Genomic DNA, 24,352 nt, shown 5'->3' with positions numbered 1-24,352 from the left:
AAATGTGAAACAAAGACATTCTCTGGCAAAGGAGAAATTTCACCTGTTTCCATAAGAAATTTAAATGTTTTCCATACTCATGCAAAGGTTGATCATAAGGATAGGAATAGTTGCTTTCTAAAAATTAGCTTTATTTTAGAACTTTGTTATTTTATTTTGAAAGTACACATCCTATATCTGTGAAGATAAGGTTGTTGCTCAGTTTTGGGTGTCTAATGGTATAAACATGAACATAATAATGCACACATACACATGTGCATACCTGTTTAATCATACAAGAAGTGATCCCAGTGAGAAATCTGAAAAGATATATGCCCCTGAACATTACTAGAACGGAAGTAGATGAGACTTAGCCTTGATGTGGTTCAACATAGATTTGGGAGTTGATATGGCTATTTAAAGTGGAATAATCTAGGTCTGGGTGAGGGGATTAATTTCTCCCTTAGTGCCTCTTGTGATTTAAACCCTGAGTCCTAGAAATCAGAACTGCTGGACTAATTTCATTGAAGAGAGTTCAGATGGCCCCAAAATTGAAAAGGTAGTACTGTAAATGAGCCAAGTTAAGGATCTAGGAAGTGACAAACTATAAGAAGTTGTATTCAAATTCAATTTCTGCTGTAACAAATTCTGAAAAACTCAGTGACTTAATAGAAGATTTTTATCTTACAGTTGAGTAGGTCCAAAGTCTAACATGGGCCTCATAAGGATAAATTCAACTCTCAGCAGAACTGTGTTCCTTTCTGTACGGAAGTAGATGTGTCTTTGCCTTTTCTAGCTTTTAAAGCCCTCCTATATTTCTTGGATTGTGGTCCTCTTCTTACATCTTTAAAGTGAAAAAAACGGTTCTTTTGCAAATTGCATCACACTGACCTACTATTCTTGTTTCTTTCCTACTTTTAATCATCCTGGTGACTATGTATTTAAATAATTCAGGATAATCTCTCTGTTTTAAACTCAGCTAATTAACAAACTGAATTCACCATTTTCATATAACATGTTCACAGGTTCTGGTGATTACAGTGTGAACATCTTTAGGAGCCATTATTTACATAACACAGAGGGGTTTAAACGTATAAAATTTTTAAAAAATAGTCACATCCAGCACCCAGTTTTTACTTTGTCCCTTATTTCTATTGTGATATTCCTAGGTATTTAATATCTTTATGGACATAATTTATGCTTATGAAATGGTTATTGTAGTAAAATTGACTAAATTAAATGAATATGTTAAGCTGACTGGTGATATGTGAATTGTTTAATTTTTCCATTGACAAATGGCACAGTAGCTCCTCCAATTCCAAGAAATTAAGTTCCAAAGAAAAGTTATCTTGTTTCTCTACTTTTATTATTGACTAAATTCCACTTAGGGAAATCATTACTATTCAGGAACTGAGAAGAGTATTGCTAAAAGTGATACATAATATTTATATTAATTTGCTATCAGTTTTCCATTGACATCTGTTGAGAACCACGTCAAATATTCTTTGCCAAACATTCCCTTTTTTACAAGGTTTTAAAAATGTTTGATACTCAACATTTTTCAGCACAAGACTTTAGATATTTAATTACCTTTTAACAGCTATTCTTAGATTTTATCAATTATCTCTCATTCACAATATATTTGAAAAAATTCTTAAATTATAATTATCTAATTTGTATTACAGTTTAAATATACGGTCACTTATATTTCATCTAAAATATCACTTGTAATACATCTTCTCCTTTACAAGTATCATATATGTTTGAATAGAAATAATTTGTACATTCATATAAATCTTCCATCCTAGTACATATACACTTACATAAAAAATAAAGCACTGTATATTGTTCAACTGTACTTCATCATCCATTGAGGCAAATGTTTGTTTTTTTCTAACCAGAATAGTAAACTTTTATCATAGAAATTACCAAAAGAATTTTTCTAAAATTGTCTGATATAAACAGCAAATACCCCAGCTATTTCAATCTCTGTAATTTTTTTTTCTCTTTTTTTATAATTTTTTGTAGTTGTAGATGGACAGAATGCCTTTGTTTATTTTTATGTAGTGCTGAGGATTGAACCCAGTGCCTCACACATGCTAGGCAAGTGCTCTGCCGCTGAGCTATAGCCGCAACTCCTCTATCAGTTTTTATACCATAAATAAAATTTCCAACTAGAACCTGGAAATCTTTCACCCAGCATTACACTTGAGTACTTTAGTTCCTTTTGTAAAATGTTCTATTACTGATTTTTAGATAAAGTTTGATACTTTATAATCATCTACTGCTAAAAATGAATATCAATATAAATTAGCTTGTAATAAATTATTTTAAATATTTCTTTTTTTTAAAATATTTCTTATAAGTCAAATTTCAGTTCTTTCTTTTACTATGCTTCAGATTGTCATGAAGAACTTTTTCTAGCTTAGAAAACAAAACAACCAATAAGGAGGAGGAAAATATGTGGTGAAACCCAAACCCATTCCAATACTATTTCCTTTCTTCTTTATGTTAATTCCTTAATCTATCAGCCTGAGGATATCATGTGATCAGGTGTGAAATCCTGACTGTTCCTCACACAAATTAATGAACCTCACTCACATTTTCACATAATTTGCTAATGTAAAACCCACACCTTCAACAATAATCTATTGTGTGCTTACTAAAAGAGGCCCTCTTTTAGGTTTTGGAAATTCAGCTGTGAATAAGAATGATCCCTGCACATGAGGAAGTCACCACTGATTAAAGGGTTGGACACATCTGCAACCATCTACAGTGTTGTCATAAACCAGAAGTACAATGGAAGGTATAAACTCCACAGCAATATAACTCAGAATCCATTCTTTCCTCAAGGTTGAGATTTATATTACAATGAATATCACTGACAAAAAAATGAAACACAAGAAAGACCAATATTCTTGTTGCATTGGTATTGTATTAAACAGTATTAAAATAACAAACCAACCACAGATTTTGAAGAAAAAAATCTTTGTACCTTACGTTTCATATTCTACCATAATGTCATATTCTTGCATTCTTGTATGTAATTCAGATAAATCAGGAACTTTTCAGGCACAAAGTATTAACTACATAGCTAAATGAACAGAGTGACTTGAGGTATTCCCTTCTCCCTATTTACATTAGTAATCCCCTTGCCCTCCTAGTGCTTTAAAGTGTGTCAGTTCTCTTAACCACAACCAAATTTCTGGCCTCTATCTACTTTATTTCTCTTATTCTAACTCCATGCACCAAAAAATGTACATGTAAGTGCATGCACAGACACACACACACACACACACACACACACACACACACACTAAGGCAAAACTGCTCACTTTATCTGTCTAAAAAAACAAAATTACTTTAAATATATGGAAGAACATTTAAGGAGTTTAAGAATAGGTAAAGAACATCTGAATCACCCTTGGGAGAAGTAAAATTATGTGTGTTTGCTCTGTTTTCCCTTTATTCCAAAATGCATGGTATTGTCCTCAAAGGATTGCAAGGTACCATAGTTGATATCTTACTATTCTGAGTGTTCATGTGGCCTCCAAGATAAAAAAGAAATTTATTATTGTCATTTGCCTAATCCTAGCTGCATTTAAATACTAAATAGCTACAGACATTTTTAAGATAAAAACTAATTTTGAATAAATTTTAATGACAGTTATTAAAATGATCATTTTCCAAAGTAGATTAAATATAAAACCGATAATTTCCCAGACTGTACTCCCCAAATACAGCTAGTAATGAAAAAGCTAGAGTCTGAGGTTGTAGCTCAGTGAAAGAGCATGTACTTAGAAAACATGAGGCTCTGAATTTAATCCCCAGTATGAAATAAAGAGAGGGATTTCTTTTCTCATTATATATTATTATTATGATTCCAATTATTAGATTTTCAAAGAAAAAAAATGACCTCAAACCCAGTGTGTATAATATGAAATAAAATAAGGACAAATTAAAACAAAATAAAAAGGATAGTTATTTAGGACCAGAGAAACATGCTATTCTGGCAATCTTAAATAACAAAGCACATAGTTTTTCTGGGGTTCAGCTATGAAATGTACAGTGGAAGAAAAGCATCTTAGGCAGCTGGAACAGCAAGTGCTAAGCCTTGAATTGTGTAAATATCATTCTGAGTAACTGTATATTAAAAGGAATGGAGGTACAGCCAGAATAGAAATATGGTTAACAGGAAGTGATCACAGAGATGAGAACAACTTGAAATACAGTGATGGCTGTAAAGGTAGGAAAATATGTAAGATTTAGTGATGTATTCCAAAATACAAACCATAAAGCATCATGGTGGGTTGTAATTTTGAAAGAGAGAAAATGGGGAATCAAGGATAATCTGCAGGGTTTGCTTTGAACAACTGGGTAAATTGATCAAGGCATTACTTATTAATCTAGGGAAAACTGAAAAGTTTTATAAAGGTTGTATGTTCAAATGATTATTTCCTTTAAGAATATAAGGTAATCAAACAGAATACTGCCCAGAAATTTCATTTAGTTTATATTAAAATACAGTTTACATTAAAACTACATTTGAAACAACCCTTAATTTTGAGTCAATAAGTTGATGAATTATTTCATTACAAGTAGATCTAATACTTCATTTTATCGATGTTTAAGGCTATTTAATTTACCAACTTAAAGTAATTTAAAAGACAGATTTATTATTACAAAGATTCCTGAGCTAAGCCTTTAATGTCAATGCAGACATGGTTGATTCATGAGAAAAAAGAAATACCCTGAACTCATCTATGTGTTTAGAGGACAAATTAAATCATCTTTTAAATAGCCCCAGGATGGTCTCAGCCATTAAAAAGCAGAAGGCTAATAAAACAACTGTTCCTGCTAAATTGTTTTCTAAGTTTATAAGTAGATGTCCTCCCTTATATATTTTATTGGCAATATATGTTACTTTTATAGAGAAGCAGCTTTTTTGTAAGTTCTCAAAAACATTAAGAACACCTGAGGTGTACTGTAGGCCAATTTCTCCTATAAACATTGACTTAAAATAATTTAAAGACCTTATTCTCATGTTGGAGGTAATTAATTACACTCTATTGAACTTTTAAAAATGCACTGCTCAAACCTGTGGGGGGCATGCACATGTGTGGATTTACAATGACTTTTGCACATTTTAGCTGTGTCTGTCCAAATGAACAAGTTTAAACATGAGAGGAAAAAACTCAGAACCTTTTATTGATCCATTAAGTACTGTCACTAAAATTCATACACCTGGGGAATACACAGATTATATAGCAAAACTAATTCTAGACAAATGGATTCTGATTAAAGCCAACCTATTTGTGGCATTAACAACACAGAACATGAAGTTAACTAATCCACTTGCTTATTTTAAATGGGCACATGGGATCACAAACTTATGCTCTGGAATAATTATTTTGCTGCCATTTTATTTTTTTTCTTTATTGTCCCTTAGTTACTATTGAAAATACTTCTGGAATAAGAGGTCTTAATCAGCTGTGTGAATGAAAGATATTTTTATATCTGAGAAAGTTATCATCAAACCATTGATAACAGGACTCAATAATATTAATTAGGATCAAGATTAGAGGATAGGTGGGTCAAATGGTGGTTTCATTTCCAATTTTCCAAGAAATCTCCATATTGCTTTCCATATTGGCTGCACCAATTTGCAGTCCCACCAGTAGTGTATGAGTGTACCTTTTTCCCCAATCCTTGCCAACACTTATTGTTATTTGTATGCATAATAGCTGCCATTCTGACTGGAGTGAGATGAAATCTTAGAGTGGTTTTGATTTGCATTTCTCTAATTGCTAGTGATGGTGAACATTTTTTCATGTATTTGTTGATTGACTGTATATCATCTCCTTGGTCTGTACCCAAAGAATTTAAAAACAGCATACTGCAGGGACATAGCCACATCAATGTTTATAGCAGCACAATTCATAATAGCTAAACTGTGGAACCAACCTAGATGCCCTTCAGTAGACGAATGCATAAAAATATGTGGCATATATACACAATGGAATATTACTCAGCAATAAAAGAGAATAAAATCATGGCATTTGCAGATGAATGGATGGAGTTAGAGAAGATAATGCTAAGTGAAGTTAGCCAATCCCCAAAAACCAAATGTTGAATGTTTTCTTTGATATAAGGAAGCTGATTCATTGTGGGATAGGGAGAGGGAGCATGGGAGGAATAGACAAACTCTAGATAGGGCACAGGGGTGGGAGGAGAAGGGTGGGGGCATGGGGTTATAAATGATGGTGGAATGTGATGATCATTATTATCCAAAGTAAATGTATAAAGACACAAATTAGTGTGATATACTTTGTATACAACCAGAGATATGAAAAATTGTGCTCTATATGTGTAATTAGAACTGTAATGCATTCCACTGTCATATATAAATAAAAAGAGAAAGAAAAAAATGAGAGGAGACAAAAAGAAAAAAAAGAAAAACAGAACAGAGTCAAAAAGTCACCTATATGACCACCGCTGTATGCATCTCTTCTCACCTCCACAACACTTTGGTGGAATCATTGTTTGAGTGAGAGTGCCATTCTTTTACAAACAGGTGTGGAAGTAATAAACAGAAGAAGGCATAGAGAAGAAGGGGATGGGGAGAGAGAACTACAGCTGTGTAAATAGGAGATAAGGCAAGTCTCCCTTAATCCTAAAGAGAATGTTTTGGTGACCAATCTTACATGAAAAGCTGGTCTATTTCTCTAATTCTATTTCATCTGATAGATAAAATATTTCTCATTAATGATAGCACCATTAGCAATGCTATAATAATTGAAGATTTGGTCAGTAGGCTTAGTTACTCCTTCAGGAAGAATATGCTAGAGGTCTGAACAAATCTTGAGAGAATAGATTCTAAGTGTCATGTTTTTAAAAGACATATGCCATGGAACAATTGTTCTATTGTAATTATCTTTACCTCATGTGTATGTTCTTCTCATTTGATAAGCTTTTAAAAATAGCTGGTGCCAAGGCTCCCATTTCAGATCAATGAAAGAGAATATCAACTTCAATCCCAACATTTTCATAAAGCTCCCCCAGGTAGTTACACAGACAGTCCCATTAGAAATAACATGGACTTCGAGACCAGATAAACTTTGATTCCAGCTCAGTGATCTATTGGCTATGTGGTCTTAGTTTTAATAAAATTCTCTAAGGGTCATTTACACACTAAAGATAAACTGTTATGGAATTATTGTATACAAGAAATATGGTAAAATATGTGTTATTTATAACATGGCTTTCCTACTCAAATTTTAGGGTTTTTTTCTCCCAAAAGGAGCTTACATATTTGAATTTATATTGCTGATGATAAATTGGAAAAAAATCTTTTCAGGGCAAACCTGCTCTTCAATTTAAGGTAAAATTTTATTCATCAATATTGAAATGATATCTCACAGGAGCAATATGACAGGACAACTGATATTTCCTAAAAAATACTGAGTTTCAACCACTTTTCAATTTTAATAATTCACATTAATTCACAGTTTGTCATAAGACAATAAATCTAAGTGTGTAGTTCATTATTTTTCAATATAATCATGAGACAATTGTAAAATTTCTGTTCTCCTGCTACAAGAATTAAATTCTATTGTTATGACAATTAAATTACCCTGTTTTAGAATTAAATGATATCAACCAAAACCCCAGTTCATCATTATTTTGCTCAAATATTACTTTAAACCAGTACATTTTTATCTTGAATTTCACATTCCATCTGATAAATGGTCCATGCATTTTTATATAATTACTTAAGTAGAAAACATATGTGTCAATCTGATATTTTTTCCCCAGTACTGTTTTATGGTATTCCGATAGTCATTTGCAAGTTCTATGATATCTCATAATTATTTATCAGTTAATTCAATTTTGAAGATAATGAAATAAAACAGGCCAACTATCAACAAAATATACTTTACATTGAAACTTTATCTTTGACAATTAGAATTACATCAAATTTTAAAATTTATTTGTTCCATTTTATGCCAAGTTTTTTTTAACATTATTTAAATATTAAAAAGGATTTTGTTTAAACACCTTTCTGTGATTATAATGCATATGTGAAGTATGAAACACTTTAAGATTTAAACTTACTAATATTTATTTATTTATATCTTCATAGCTCAATAGTGTCATGAATATCTTATCATGATATACCTTTGTACACCATCCACAAAATACCTTTATATGTAATATTGCCATGGAATGCAGTAAAAAAATTCCAAATATGGCAGTTAAAACTCTTTTCTCCACAGTTATCTAGCCAAATGTTTCTAAACAAATTGGGTATAGAACCTCATCTACAATATAAATCTAAAACCACATGATTATTTAAATTACCCAATCCAGTAAGAAACTCCATTGCTTTACTATAGCATATTTGGTATATTGAAATAAAAGCTGCTAGAATGGATAGAACATGTAAATTGGCTATTTTGCCCAAGTCAAATTATGATAAATTATACTAGAACATGAAAGGTTACTAGAAAATATTGGTGTAAAGGATGGATTATTTATAAACACAGGTCTCCTTGTTTTCTTGGTATTGGGAATTGCACCCAGGGTCATGATAAAAATTTTTTTCCTGGTACAAGGATTAAACCAAGTGTGCTTTACCATTGAGCCACATCCCCAGCTCTTTTCTTTCTTTCTTTCCTTTTTTTTTTTTTTTTTTAATTTGAGACAGGGTCCTGCTAATTTGCTTAGTGCCTTCCTAAATTGCTAAGGCTGGCTTTGATCCTCCTGTATGAGCCTCTGGAGTCACTGGGATTACAGTTGTGGGCCACCATATCTGGCTTCCTTATCTTCTAAATGGATGAATTTGGGTCAGGTACATCCAATTGTTTCATCCATACAACTTCAATGAATAAACAGGACAAAAATAGCTTCAACTTATTAATGATTGGTTCAAATTGTCCTGAATATGTTCAGGTTTTGTTTTGTTTTGTTTTTTTGTGGTACCTAAACTAAAAACAATGTAGAAGACAGGAAATCAAGGAGACACAAACCAGGCATGATGTCGCATGCCAGTAATCCCAGTGGCTCTGGAGGCCTAGACAGGAAGGAGTATTTGTAGTTCAAAGCTGGCCTCAGCAACATCAAGGCCCTAAGCAACTCAGTGAGGCCCTGTCTCTAAATAAAACAAACAAACAAACAAACAAAAAAAAACAGAGACACCATATTGCCTGCCTGTCTGAGTGTGTGGGGGTCAGTCTCTCTCTCTCTCTCTCTCTCTCTCTCTCTCTCTCTCTCTCTCTCTCTTTCCCTCCCTCCCTCATTCATTTTCCCCATTTCTGGTTCTTCAGGCTGTTGGGAAATATGAGCTAACGTATCTATTTCTTTTAATTTCTGTTGTGATAAGTAATTTAAAAGTTCGCCATCAGGAAACAGGAGATTGCTACATGAATATCTTAATGTGAATATGATAATCAGTTTCATATTAAAGTAATATAACTGCTCATTTTTACATTAATGTCTGTGTTTTATTATTGGTAAATTTTACCAATGTAGAAATCTTCATTATTTATTTTGCTATATATTAGATTTATTTTCTATTGTAGCAATGATGAATCTGAACATGACTCCAGATACTCTGGTATAGTCTTTAACTCAAATAAATTAAGGTGTCAGTAAAAGCTAGTTATGCAGTATGTCTGACCATCGGTAAGAGAAGTGTAAAAATATAACATTCATAGTTAAACCTAAAAATAGTCAAGAATAGTATAATAAGTACCTTTTATGGTTTATATATGAAGTGTCTCCTGAAAGCTCATGAGTCAATGCAAGAAAGTTCAGAGATGAAATAATTAGGTTATGAGAATCTAAACCTAATCAGTGAATTAATCTCCTTGTAGGGATTCACTTGGGTGGTAACTGTAGGAAGGTAGGGTGTGGCTGGAGGAGGTAGGTCATTACTGGGGACATGCCTTTGGGGGTAATATTTTGTCTTAGGTGAGGGGAAAGTTCCCTGGCACTCTTGCACTCTCTCTCTCTCCTCCCCCTTCCCCCCCTCCTTACCTCTCCCGCCCTCTTGGTACCATGTTACCAGCTGCTTTCTTTACCACACACTTCCACCATGATGTTTTACTTTATCTCACGCCCCAAAGAATGTAGTTGGCACTCTATGGACTGAGACCTATGAAACTATGAGCTTTAAAATAAACATTTCCTCCTCTAAATTGTTCTTCTCAGGTACTTTGATCATAAAGGCAAAAAATATAACAGTAACCTTGCTCCAATGATATGCAGGATAGGAATGTTAATCACAGTTCTCTGAATTTCTACATCAGCTATCAGTTTTCCTAAGCCTCATTATTTGTCTGTGCTTGTCTCTGCTCTTAGAAATACTAATAAAAGTATATAAATTACTCAACAAAGTATTTTCGAAATTATTCGGTAAAAGATTGTGCTGAGTATACATAAAGCAAGTGAAAGGACAACACTAATTCTAGTTGTGTACCCCTTTCCTTTGCTAATGCAGTTAATACCACCTCTAGTTTGTTCATTTCAACTGCAATTCACTGAAGTTCAAAAGTAAAGGAATATTTTCATCATTATCATATCTAACACTATTAAATTATATAATTTAATCTTAGTGATTAAATTTTAATGTTTCTTAAAAAAAAAGCAACTCAGGAAAAAGTGGTCCCCTGATGATATAATAGGAACATTATTGTGATATCATATTTATATAAGCAGATGATACTTTCTAATTTCCATGCAGACTAGACAAAGAAATGATTTTGCCAGAAACTTGGAATTTATGTTTAGACAATGACAACTTGCAATACCACTAATGACTTTGTCAGAAATAGTAATGTAAATCAATCTTAAAATGGTACAAAGTAATACATATTTTGTCATCAAAAAGGCCATGGCGGGGGTGCTGGTGTTGTGGCTCAGCGGTAGAGCTCTCACCTCACACGTGCAAAGCCCTGGGTTCGATCCTCAGTACCACATAAAAATAAATAAATAAAATAAAGTTATTGTTTCCAACTACAACTACAAAAATAAATATTTAAAAAAAGGCAATGGTGGGCTGGGGATGTAGCTCAGTTGATAGAGTTCTTGCCTCACATGCATAAGGCCTGAGTTCAATCCCCAGCACCATGCAAATAAAAAACGGTCATAGTCATTTTTATTCACATATGTACCATTGAAATTTTTTAAAAAAATATATGAAAACAAATTTTGCATGGCACTGAGTTTTGTTCTAAAACGTCTGGAATTTTTATAATAATAAGTTCCAGCCGAAATCCTCCACGCAGGAAGAACAGCAATATAGTCCAACCTCATTGGAATATACTCTACAGTGGGTTCTATTAATAGTCAATGCAGCCGCACAACTCACAATTCACAATAGCTAAGTATTGGAACCAACCTAAGTGCCCTTCAACAGATGAATGGATAAAGAAAAAAGGGATACACACACACACACACACACACACACAATGGAATATTACTCAGCCATAAAAAATGACTTCATGGTACTTGCTGGTTAATGGATGGATCTGGAGTCTATCATGTTATGTGAAATAAGAGAATCCACAAAAAACCAAGGCTGAATGTTCTGATATGTGGAAGCTAACCCACAATGGCTGGGCGTTAAGAAAAAGAATAGAAGTTCAGTGGAATAGGCAAAGGGGAATGAAGGGAAGGGAGGGGGGATGGAAATTGGAAAGATAGTGAAATGAATCAGACATAACTTTCCTATGTGCATATATGAATACACCACAGTGAATCTTACCAAAGTGTACATCCATAAAAATTTAATCCAAAAAATAACTATGGGTAAATGTCAGGACTATCAGTAGACAGAAGGGAGCAGGGATGGTGGAAGGGAAGGGGAAGGAGAGGTACTGGGGACTGAATTAGAATAAGATATACGACACACATGTATAATTATGTCAAAATGGATTCTACTGTCATGTGTAACTAAAAAGAATCAATTAAATAAAAAATCAACCAAAATGATATGAAATAAGTGTTCTTATTCATAAAAAATTCTAGTTGTTTTAATTAATTACAATTCTTCTGAATTGATATATTTTAACCCTCTTGATTATCTTATATAAGCTATTTAATGTTTCTTGTCATGATATCAGAATATGATGGTTGAAATAATGATGTAAGAAAATAAAAATTGTACTTACTTAAACAATTTATAGCAAACTCAAAATATACAGCCTTAAAGACACTCTTCTCTTTTACAGTAAATGTTATATCTTTTTCTTTGAATATTTTTAAAGACTAAATTTTTTCCTGCATGCAAAGTTAAGCCTGAGATCATTCACTACCCAAGTAAAACTTTCCAAAAGGCAGAGCTAATTCTAAAAACAACTCAGAGTGATGCAGGGATTAGCCAAGCAGAAAATAGAATCTGTGTCACCATCCTCATGAAGTCAAAATGAAGTGGATTAAAACCAAACTCTAATTGGTTTGTAAATGTCATTTTGAGGATACAAAAATTCCTCCCAAGTCCTTGTGTTCTTTTTTGTTATTGTTAGTCAAATTTAACTGTCACCATTTATTTTTCATTCTAAAGTTACCCTAGTAAATAAGTAAGGGCATTTCCATATTGGATTGCATATCCCAAATGGAAATGGCTTTTTATGGTAATATGCAAAAGTCATCTAGAACAGGCACAATGTTTTATCCTTGATTTTTTGATCCCTTTAAAGAGAACATCTTTACTTTGTTATTCACATGGAAAAGCTGACAAAGCACTCTCTTAATATAGAGAGTTGTTTGTGGATTGGTAAACAAACCAATTTGTTTGAAACTCAGGGAGGCAAACATATATATATATATATATATATATATATATATATATATATATATATATATATATATAACCCACCATGCATTTATAATATATATCTTACAGCAAAATCACAATAGAAAGTGAACTGTTTGATTACAATAGGGTATATTTCAAAGGTGATAAACCTTTTATATCTGAGAACATAAAAATGCACAAACTACTAAATAATTTCACTGTAGATGTACTTATATTTGCATATGTTAACATTTAAACACACTAGACACAGCTCTTGAAATTCCTTATGCTAATGTATACTGCTACTTATTTTAAAAGGCAATTTCATTTAAAATCAAACCTCAGGTCTCAAAACACTATTTAAGGCCAAACAAAGCATATCAATACAAATGCAAGATAAGAAAGCCTTCAATGTTTCAATGATAATTTAATTTATAAATCAACACAATAAAAAAACTTATGTTTAAAATTCAAAAAACATTATTTGGTAGGTATTAGCTTCAGTCCTCTAATAATATAAAAAAATTTCCCAAACATAAAACAAAATGTTTCATTAACCTCCTAAGGGGCAAAATAGATATGAAATGAAAATTACTTTGGAGAACATCTGACATCATCATGCATAAGCTAAAGAAACTATTTGTTTAAATAAAAATATGAATTTTTCAAAGATAATTATCATACAAAGCTTGAAATAATTCCATGAAACTCTACTGTTAGATACATTGAAGAGAGTCTTCTAAGTCTTTGATTCTAAGATAGGGTATTCTCTTTTGTGTGAACATCATCAATAAATAAAAATCTTTATGATTTAGTTATTTTTTAATTTCAATCACCACTGATATCATTAGTTGAGAAATACTGAGCAATAAGTTTTAATGCATATTTGGTATTGTCCTAACACATTAGAAAATGAAGTGATAATAGAGATATAATATATAACAGAATTTATGCTGAATCCTCATTTTGTTGACAGCCATAAATAAGCTTTGGTAAACATTTTGGGGGGCCTAATGCTTTTTGAATTGGAAGGGAATTGATAAATAGAAGGGTATTCAGATCTAAGACTTCATTGGCAAATAACACTATAACCAGTGGTTGGATATCAAAATCCACCTGTATTTTGATTATATATGGTTGACTATGAATTGCTCAAGTTTGAGATATTTGAGTAGTTTCCTACAGGCTATACAATATACATTTCAATGTACATTTTTTTTTAAATTTAGAAGTATATGTTTAGTTACGTATATCAGGTTCTTTTATATGATAAAACATAGTATTCACATAACTGTCAGTTCTGATTAGAAATTAATCAATCTACTTTCTCATTGTGATGTACATTCCTGTATATGTATCTCTATTCCATTGATTAAAAGGCTGATAGAGAGGTCAAAAGTCATTTTATAATTTGTTAAGAAAAATATATATTTTATTTATATAATCAATGGATTCATTCATTTCAGTTATTCAGTCATGTATCTACTTTGTGGTGCATGAGATCAAACTCAGGGCCTTACATGTGCTAGGCAAGCTCCCTACCACTGAGGGACAACTTCAACCTAAAAAAAAAATCTATTTTTAACCTATACACACAAAATAGCTAGAACATATATCTCAAAGAATGGAAACTGGCCACAATAGGAAAATTTTAATGGAAAACATAACCATGAACAGGTTAATCCTTCAAATCCACATACTACAGTTCTTTTTTTCAGTTTTGAACCCTATATTTTCATTATGCCTGTCCTCTATACCCCGTTGAAATAAGAGAAAAAAATTAATCAGTAGTAGGCATCAACAGTGAGGTGACCCATCCATATGCTACCAAACAAGGCACACAATTACTGCAGTTTCTTTCACTGAGATAAAACCGGAGGTATAAGTGTTGTTAATCATTCACAGAAGCAAGAAAAAGGAGTTATAGGAGTCTCTGCTCAGTCATGCATTATTCAAAGGAGCAGAAACATTTCTGAACTTAACTTCACAAACTCACGATTGGTTATAATTTGATTTCCAAGTACATTTGCTTATTAAGAGCAATTATAGATGTTCCTAAACTTACAATGGGATTATGCTCAAATAAACCTAACAACACTCACAACACAAAAATGAAATGTCTTTACTATACCTAACCAACTAAACATTCTCACTTAGTATCGCAATACGCTGGAGAGTGTGGGCTATTTCCTCTCATTATCATGTTGCTGACTGGAGCTTGGGCTCACGGATCCCCAGCATCACAAGAGAAGATCATACTCTATGTCACTAGCTCGGGAAAAGATCAAAATACAAATTTCAAGGTACAGTCTCTAGTAAACACATGTTGCTTTTACACCATTTTGAGTTGAAAACTTTTTAAGTTGATCATCTTAAGTTGGGGAAATCAGTATATTAGTCCATTAGGAATGAGTAGTCTTCTTGTGATAACTAGCTGATATAAAATAATTTCCCTCCTGATTTGTTTATTACTTTTTGAGCTTCTTTACAGTTAACTCCCGCCTTTCCTGATACGCATCTGCTAGGTGAGAAGAGGCAATCAGGTTTCTGGGTCTGCAACATTGCAACTAGACTGTGGTTGATAAAATATTTGACAAAAGATGGTTCTTTTCTGAGTCATTTTTCAGCTTTTCCTGATGGAAAGTAGCACCACCACTTTTAATGATTTTTCTGGATTAGAATTGATTCAATATCCCAAAAATATTTTCATTATCAGATTCTATTATATCACAGCTTCTACCCAAATATCAGCCCCATTGACTCTGTGTCTCAAACTTCTAATTTTAGAGTGTGGAAAAGCCTCCGCAAAGTGGGGACATATTGTAATTTCAAAGAAATTGGCAAACTAAAAACGTGTCTCACAGCTACAAGAGCAGAGATCAGGATGTCATTATCCCTCTAATCCATGTGTCTCAAAGATATTACTGTATAGTACCAGAGATAATGATTCAGGCCATTTAAGGATAATATAAGAAAAAATATAAATACAGTGCTGCCTATCAACTAAGAAGCATAAAATGAATAAATATCAAATGGAGGACCTCCCCAGAGTTAGGAATTATAAGAGAAGTGTTGCCAGGAATAGATTTACAGACTTAAATAGTAAACCATGTTGCCTTTTATAGAGTATATGAATGAAATTGGCAAGAGTAGCTAATTAATTATAGCTCATTAGTCTATCAAGTCTCTTGGTAGAATAAGCAAAACATTAACTTTTTATAATTATTTGGAGTCAATGTACTCCAAATGCAGTATGCTCCATCCATGAAGCATATACATTTTAACAGCTTTTGTTTTATTTTTCCATGAAATTTTATACTTCATTTTTTTACATATTAGCATTTTGAGAACTAAAACAAAGTCAGGCAATTCATAATATAGTGCCAGTTGACAGAACATTTTAAATATACCTTCAATATGGGAAAATATAAGGTACATGGTTTTCTATTTTGTTCTTAGAATGTGAAAATGTCAAGTTTGATATAAAAAAGTTATTAAAATATAATACCAAAAAACTATAATGCCAAAAACAATGGTAGTCTACAAATGAACCAACCTTCAGGATCAAGTAGTTTCTCTATGCCTAACTGATGTTTGGCGATGTTGAATGCATGTTCCAGTCTTTGTGTGGCAGACTGCTGGCAAACCACACTGTTCCAATCAAACAGGTCTGGCCTGAAACACATACATACACAGAAAAATACAGATACAAATCAATCTAGACTGTTCCATAAGATTCACTTCAATTCTGAATTCTCATTCACAACCTGTGACCACAGTCTTTAAGAATTCATTACTATTCTTCTATTATCCCTCAATAACATTTTTCATTTAAACATGTCACAATTTTAATTCCAAATCCTGACATTATAGGCCTTAAATACATATATATGTATATATGTATATAATTTTTGTTTTTTAATTATCCCAAAATAAAATTGAGATAAGAAGTTCCTGAAGAAAATAATTTTTGTATTTTATCTAACAAAATTATATTAATCTCATCTAATTTTACAGATTTGAATACTTAACACTTATAAGTAACTCTCAATTTTATAACCCTATACTGAATGTCTTCCTGAATTCCACTTCAGATTCAATTGTCTACTCAGTATCCCCACTTACAAACCTCATGGGTCCCAAACTGAGCTTTTGCTATTTGTCCCCATCACAATCCTTAAAGTCCATTTATTTCTCTAACAGTTCTCCCTCCCTCAATTAACACAAGTTCAAACATGAAGTTGCTAAGAGGAAAACCCTTATAGTCCTTTTTTTTTTTTTGGTACTTTTTTTTGGTACTGCATTGAATCCATGGGTACCAAACTACTGAGCCCCACCCCTAGCCATTTTTACATTTTATTTAGAGACAGGGCCTTGCTAAATTGCTGAGGCTGGCTTTAAACTTGTCATCTTCCTACTTCAGCCTCCTGAGTCACTGGAATTACAGGCATGAGCCACTGCATCTGGCCATGCCCAGTGTTTATAGTCATTTTTGATAAATCTGTCATTACCACACAACTCTTGTTTCAAAATATACCTAGAATCTGAGTATTTCTCACTATCACCACTACCATAATGCTAGTCCAAACTACCATTTTATTGCAAGAGGTTTCTGACTGGTCCTTTCTCTCCCATCTTTGATCTTGATATTCTATTTTCATGATAATTTCCATAGTTATATGTTAAAATATGTTTTATCATATACTTCTTCTCAAATCCCTACCATAGGAGAAGTAAAATGTCAGACAAAGCCCAATTTGGTCTGGCTCTTCAGAAGATAACTCCCTGCCTTTATTTCTTGCCTAAATCCTTCCTATATTTGCCTGGAATTATGTTCTTCAGAAATCCTCATCAGTCATTCTTCTATGTCTTTTGGGTCTTTACTCAAAAATCACAACATTGGTGAGCCCTACTTTGCTACTCCCTATCTAAAAATTCATGCCCCAAATCAAACTTACACATACCCATTTACTTGTCTTTTTAACTGCTTTATATGGTTCTGATTAGCAGTTACTAATGCTTACCATATCATTTAATTAAGTTAATCATTTTATCTGTCTCCTCCATGAGAAGGTAAAATGTAGAATATTTTTGCCAATTCTTTTCACTACTAAAATCCCTCCTTGATATGTAGTAGTGGCTCAAAAATATTTGTCAACTATATGAGAGAATGGATGACCACACACTATATTTATGCCATTTTTTTGATAATGGAGAAAACACAAGGGAATATAAGAGGCAGATGTTAACTTATAAAGATTTTAAATCTAATGACAAAAATACATATACTATAATCAGTTAAAATCTACATGTGAATAAATACAGATAATAAGGTTTTCTAAAAATATGTGGAGGGCAATTAAGTTGTTCAAGGCTTAAAAGAGTCTTAAATGTTGTCTTAGGTTTGGGTTAAAAAAAGTATTTGAGAATCAAATAGAGTTTGAAGTTGTGTGAATATTAGAAAATCAAAGTTATTAGAGAAGGAAAATACGGAATTAGGTAATCAAGAACTCATAGGCCAAGTATCAAGTGGGAAGAGGTATGATTAGGAAGGGGTGCTGGGAAGACTGGGCATGAAACCTTGGCTATTAACAAATTACACTTTATCCCAAAAACATAGAAAATTGTTACAGAGTGATTCTTCACCTTTTCTGATCCTACACACCTGTGAGATTCTGATGAGAGCTATGAAACTTTTATATGGACAAATAACCTATCTATATTGCAAATAAAATTACATATAATATTAGGCCATTTGAATCTGTTAATGGACTCCTAGTTAAGAACTCATGTGGGGCTGGGGTTGTGGCTAAGTGGTAAGCGCTTTCCTCACATGTGTGAGGTATTGGGTTCGATTCTCAGCGCTGCATATAAATAAATGAATAAAATAAAGATTCATCAACAACTAAAACAAAAATTAAAGAATTCATGTTATACAAAGGAAGAAGTTACAAGGTGCCTTATTAGTTATGTTTGGAGCACAATTCGAAACAAAGGTACAAATTTATTTCTCATTTCCTTATAAGTAGTTCCTACCTCATTAATACATCAGTATTTTGTACAGTTACAAGAAACCCAATGAAATCTAATCCCCATCCTCATTTACACCTAGTTACCCTAAACAGCTAACAATCTTTTGAAACCTAAAATATTTATATATTTGGGAAGTGCCTCTACTGATGGGAAAAATATGAGAAATAAAAAATTCTTAACTATTTGGAGGAGTTTCAACTTCATTATGCAACCTCTGCCTACTTTATTTCTTTGTCTCTAGATGGTTGGGAGTGGAATAGAATATGGTGGGAACATATGGAAAACTAGTTCTCTCATGTACAGTAAACAAGATTTAAATGAGCATGATGGGAATAAGTAGAAATGCTTCCCATTCTAACCCTTTCCCCTCCTTTCCTTTAACTTCACCTTGGCTACTAACAGACCTCCTGTGTATGGTGGTTTATTTTATGTAACTCATGAAATGTATTTAAGTTTCAGTGTTCTCATTTAAAGAAGGATTTTACTGAAATGGTCTTTGAGTTCAGTATCAACATTAAAAAATGAATCTATTTTCAATCATTAAAATTAATTAAAAATCAATATATTAAATAGCTATGCTTTTCACATGCATAACAATTGCAAAACTAACCAACTGTAGAAGAAACCCACCTAGCTTTGTATGCTAACATAGAGCATAATTCATAAATAAGAACATGTAACAAAGGACACCAAGTTTTTAAGGAAGCTAGCACTGTAACTGAAACAGTGTAGAACCAAAACCAGATCTGCCACATAATAGAAAAATTCTCTTAGGTAAATCATGTAACCTCTCTGTACCTCAGTTTCCTAATCTGTGAAATGGGGTAATTGGAATGTTGATGTCTCAGTAATAGAAGGAATAGTTTACTTAGAGCAGTATCTATAAAACAACAATTATTTTAAAACCACAGATTCTTTTACTTTGTCCTACGGTTAATTTTATTTATGTAACAGTAATATGTTTTCAATTTGTCAATTCAAGACAAAAAGACCTATCTTTATAGAATAGATATACATGTTAAAAATATCATAGATGCAAGAATAATAATATAAACAAAATGAGAGATGGAGGAAAAAAGAGAAAGTAGTGTTATGATTTCCTCATCCTTAATATTACATAATCAGTAGTTCTTTTCTAAACTTGATGAATTTTTTTTTTTAAAAAAAGAACTATCATATCATTTAATGTCAAAGTTAAAATTTATGGGAACAAAATGATTATAATATAAGTAATAAAATTAGCAAATAGATGGGAATGAGAAGCAATATCTGTGGGCTCACTATTAAAGAAAAAATACAGGGGCTGGGGTTGTAGCTCAGTGGTGGAGCGCTTGCCTAGCATGTGTGAGGCACTGGGTTCAATTCTCAGCACCACATATAAAAAAATAAAAAATAAAGTTCTATAAACAACTAAAAAAATGTTTAAAAAAGAGCAAATACACATACTGTCAGAAATCAATTTATCAAGAATAAACATATATAATACATATTGTTATTACAACTATTAGAATAAAAAATTAGAACTAGCTGGACAAAACTGCATCTCAGGACAGCAATGTAATGGGGTAGGTTTGGGGTCATGAAAACAACTCTGATTTATTTTTTCCTTTTCCCCCAGCTCTAATGTCTGTTTTTGTTTTTGGTTTTGTTTTTGTTCTCTTCTGTTATAATAAAAAAAGAATTAGCAAGATAACTGCAATTTTAAAGTCATTGCAAATTTACATATTTTTTACATATTTTCTAATCATTTATCATTGGGCTTTCCTGTAAAAATAGAATCTGGTTTCCTTTCAACTGCACTGTAGTGGACTTTGTGCTTTAAAACAAAACTTTTAATTTCCAAGGCCCTTTGTTAATCTTTATGTTCTATATTAAGCTCATGCCTTTGTTCTATATAGCTTAGTCACTCAATTATTGAAATCAGGACACCTTATGACTTTCCTTAGTGTATCAATGACAATCACCTTGGAACACAAAGTTCCACATTTTTTTTACATAAACAATATGAACAACTGTCAAAAACAATGACACAGATGATTCATGAAAGAGCATTAACAATTGTAAGGAACCTCTTGAAAACTAACCACCTAATGTATAAAGTAATAGTTACTGATGATTCACTAGAACAGGGGAGCATATATGAATAAGGATATTTTGAAGGAGAAAGAGTGGGTCAGGGACAGGGCCATCTGGATCTATTTACTGTGTTACCTAGAAATATATTCAGAAATCATAAAACAGAACATTAACAAATGTAGTCTGTGAACATGCTTGCAAGATTTAAGTCTTCCACTTGAAAAGAAAATGTTAAAGAGCCAACAAGGACTGCATAACCTGATCCTCAATATTTTTGTTCATCTGCAAATGTGTACATGAAGAGCAAGATCAATATTTTTTCAGGCCCTTCGTGTGAAACATGTGGCTGCATAAATGAGCACCGGCTTATGATGCAGAATGAATATCTCTATCCCTTCTCACCTGACTATATTGAAGCTGTGGAAAATCTTTCTTTTGCTGTACTTAGGAAAAACAATGTGTTAACAATGCTTAACATGCTGATTGGGTGCCAGGCAGCCTTCTTTCTAAAATCAGGTTGCTGAGTCATTCACCTGGAAACCCAGTCTGGATGGGGTTAATTAAACCCAGCTGGAGCATGACACCTAACAAAAATGCTTATTTAGAGTGTGTTTGCCCTTGGGTTGAGTTTTACCATGAAGACAATTTATATTCTGAGCTTCTCTAGAAGCAAGATTGGCATAGGAAAACAGTAGACTTGACAGAAAAAAAAAATCAAAGTGACAAAAAACAACTTTATTGAAAATTAGGGAAGATGCAATCCAACGGCATTTCAAATACAGGTAATTTGGCAATGTAATTGACTCTGGCTGGAGTAGAAGGGATAGGTAATAATACAATCAAAGTAGAATTCCCTTAGAGTAAATATAATATATAGATATATGGTATAGTATATATGACATAACACTATATATAGTGTATATAAATGTATTATATATTGCATATTACATGTTATATATAAATGTTAGTTTTTAATTGTTTTGCTTTTTCTTGAGCTCTTATTAAGTCATTTACTGAACTTCATTATACAAGATAGTCAGATAGTTTTAGTGAACTTAGGAAATACAATATTGTATGGAACATAAATAATGATGTTTGTTTCTCTGTATTATACTGAGTTCTTTCTATGAGGATCCACAGAACTCAGCCATACTTTATAGCAATTTCTTTGTAGCTCCAGAGAAATTGTTTCTTTTGATATTCTAAGCATTGAGTCATAGAATTAACTGTGTTCTGCTCTTTGCCTTGGTTGCTAAGATGCTCAGAGCCTCTTTTAACCCTGAACTAGAATAAAATATACAGGGCATCATGGTATTTGCTATAAAACCTATATCTCATGAGACAAATGTTTCTCTCTGTACATTATTTATCTGATGATACTGATAAATTTTACTACAACCACTAACATGAACTTTGGAACCATTTTTAGTTATATAGTTTAGGCTCATACCAATATATTATTTGTACAAGAGAACAATATCATTCTCAATAAAGTTAGAATACAACCTGTTTGTTCTCAGAGTCCAAATTTTAAATGTTTATCTTCTCCCCACACCATAACCAATTTCATGCTCCAGGAATTTGATATTTCAACAACAAAATGATATATTATATGAAAAGTAGGAAAAATATATTCCATCAGTACATTCTAATGAATGGTTAGATCAGTATTATCAACATATGTTACATGTGACATGGTAGGAAATGATCTGGAACCAACCTGAAGTAAAATATATCATCATCATCCAAATGAGTACTTACAAAATTATGAAACAACTCAGTAGTATCCTTACCTATGACTATGGATGAGAGCATTCAAAGCAAGGCCATCAGACCAGCTAGTGGTGAAGTTGATGACATTAACCTGTGGATAATTACGAGTTGATTGTCGGACCCAGCTCAGGAGAATCTTTTCACTGTTTGTTTGTTGCAATCCAGCCATGATATTTTTCATTACATTTTTGACCTACATGTGTAAAGAGATATTTATAAGAAAATGCATTCCTTGAATAAAAACTCTGCAAACTTTAATAAGAAAGCCCTCTGTCTTGTGAAAAATCATGGGAATTTTAGGGCTAAATATTAATGAAAAGTAATAGATTTTACGGAGACTGAATCTACTAAAATTGGTTAGAAATCTGTTCTGAATGGGTGGTGCTTATACCTTATCATTTGTTCAATATGCTTATTGTTACTTATGGGTTCTCCCTTATTTAACTATGAATCTACTGTTTGTAGAATTGCTGATCTTCTAGCTTTCAAGGGCAGAAAAAAGACTTATCGTTAAATTAGACTTAAAATATTAGATGCATTTTTAGCCAATAACTTAAGATCAATCAGTGATTTTTTTTCTTTTTGATAGGAAGGATAGGACAGTGGGTAATAAAACACTTTTTATAAGACCTAGGTTCAGGGACTGGGGTTGTGGCTCAGTGGTAGAGTGATTGCCTAGCATGTGTGAGGCACTGGGTTTGATCCTTAGCACTACAATAAGACAAATAAATAAATTGTGTCCATCTACAACTATATATACTATATAGTATACATATATAGTATACATATACTATATATAGTATATGTATATATATATATATATATATATATGTATATATATATATATATATACACACGTATATATGAAAAAAAAATAGCACATAGGTTCAAATTGTGCCTTTGCTATTAATTGTGAAAGATAAACTTAACATTTTTTAGCTTCAGTTTTCTCATCTAAATAAGAGTGTTGTAATATAGTAATTGTTTTAAAGAAAATCCTAGGTTCATACAATAAGTTATAATGATTCAAGTTATAATTATTGACTGAAATAAAAAATGACTACAGAAATGCTTGCATATTTAAAAATTTCAAAAATCAAATCACCAAAATTTAATGAAATAAATTAAAGTGATATTTATGCCTAAGACTATAGCTATGTGGCCTTGATTTTATTTTCATTAATTAGTTTCTGTACATTTCATTCTCTCCTAGGCTTTGTGTATCTGTAAATGATATTCAGCAGGATATTATATTTCAAAATTTCATTCTAAGTAATTCAATGCAGAAACCCATCCTAAGCATTTTTTCCAAGTTTCATGAATTCAGTGACACCTCATTATAGGATGTACTGTCAATGTACTCTATGAAAGCAATATTTACTAGGCTACTTTTTAAATATAGTTTAGGTCCCTTGTGAGAGATTTAAAGGAAGTATATAAGTAAACATGATTATTCTTTACCACCAAGAGCTTTCCTTTTTGGAAGTTTAAGGTATATATATACTACCAAAATTTAATCAGATGATGAATATTTATTATTCATTCTAAATATGACATTTCATTTTGTTTTTTCATCCATGTAGAAGTTAACAAATGCCTTTAGGGTAAATACATATTTTAACATCTTCAATTTTATACAACTTTTTATTAAACATTCAATGCAAAATTTTTGATATACTATATTCTATACTT

The 24,352-nt window shown here is 32.1% G+C and overlaps 1 protein-coding gene across 11 annotated transcripts in view; it reads right to left on the bottom strand.

Moving 5' to 3' along the window:
* The window catches only part of Dmd (dystrophin), a 2,205,817-nt gene that overhangs the window by 1,703,932 nt on the left and 477,533 nt on the right, over positions 1-24,352 (bottom strand). For all 11 annotated transcript variants that reach the window (XM_058572890.1, XM_046425263.2, XM_046425265.2 and 8 more), the window contains exons 6-7: positions 22,681-22,853; positions 16,335-16,453 (exon numbers count right to left, since the gene is read on the bottom strand). In XM_058572890.1, the coding sequence (XP_058428873.1) occupies positions 16,335-16,453; positions 22,681-22,853 (292 nt within the window). The remainder of the gene's footprint in view (positions 1-16,334; positions 16,454-22,680; positions 22,854-24,352) is intronic.

The sequence above is a fragment of the Marmota monax genome, unplaced genomic scaffold (assembly GCF_021218885.2).
Source record: "Marmota monax isolate L192 unplaced genomic scaffold, Marmota_monax_Labrador192_F-V1.1 WCK01_AAM20220418_F8-fsc00075, whole genome shotgun sequence".
NCBI classification, from domain to species: Eukaryota; Metazoa; Chordata; class Mammalia; order Rodentia; family Sciuridae; genus Marmota; species Marmota monax.
The sequence above is the reverse complement of the archived record's forward strand: the minus strand, read 5'-3'. Positions and strand labels throughout refer to the sequence as shown.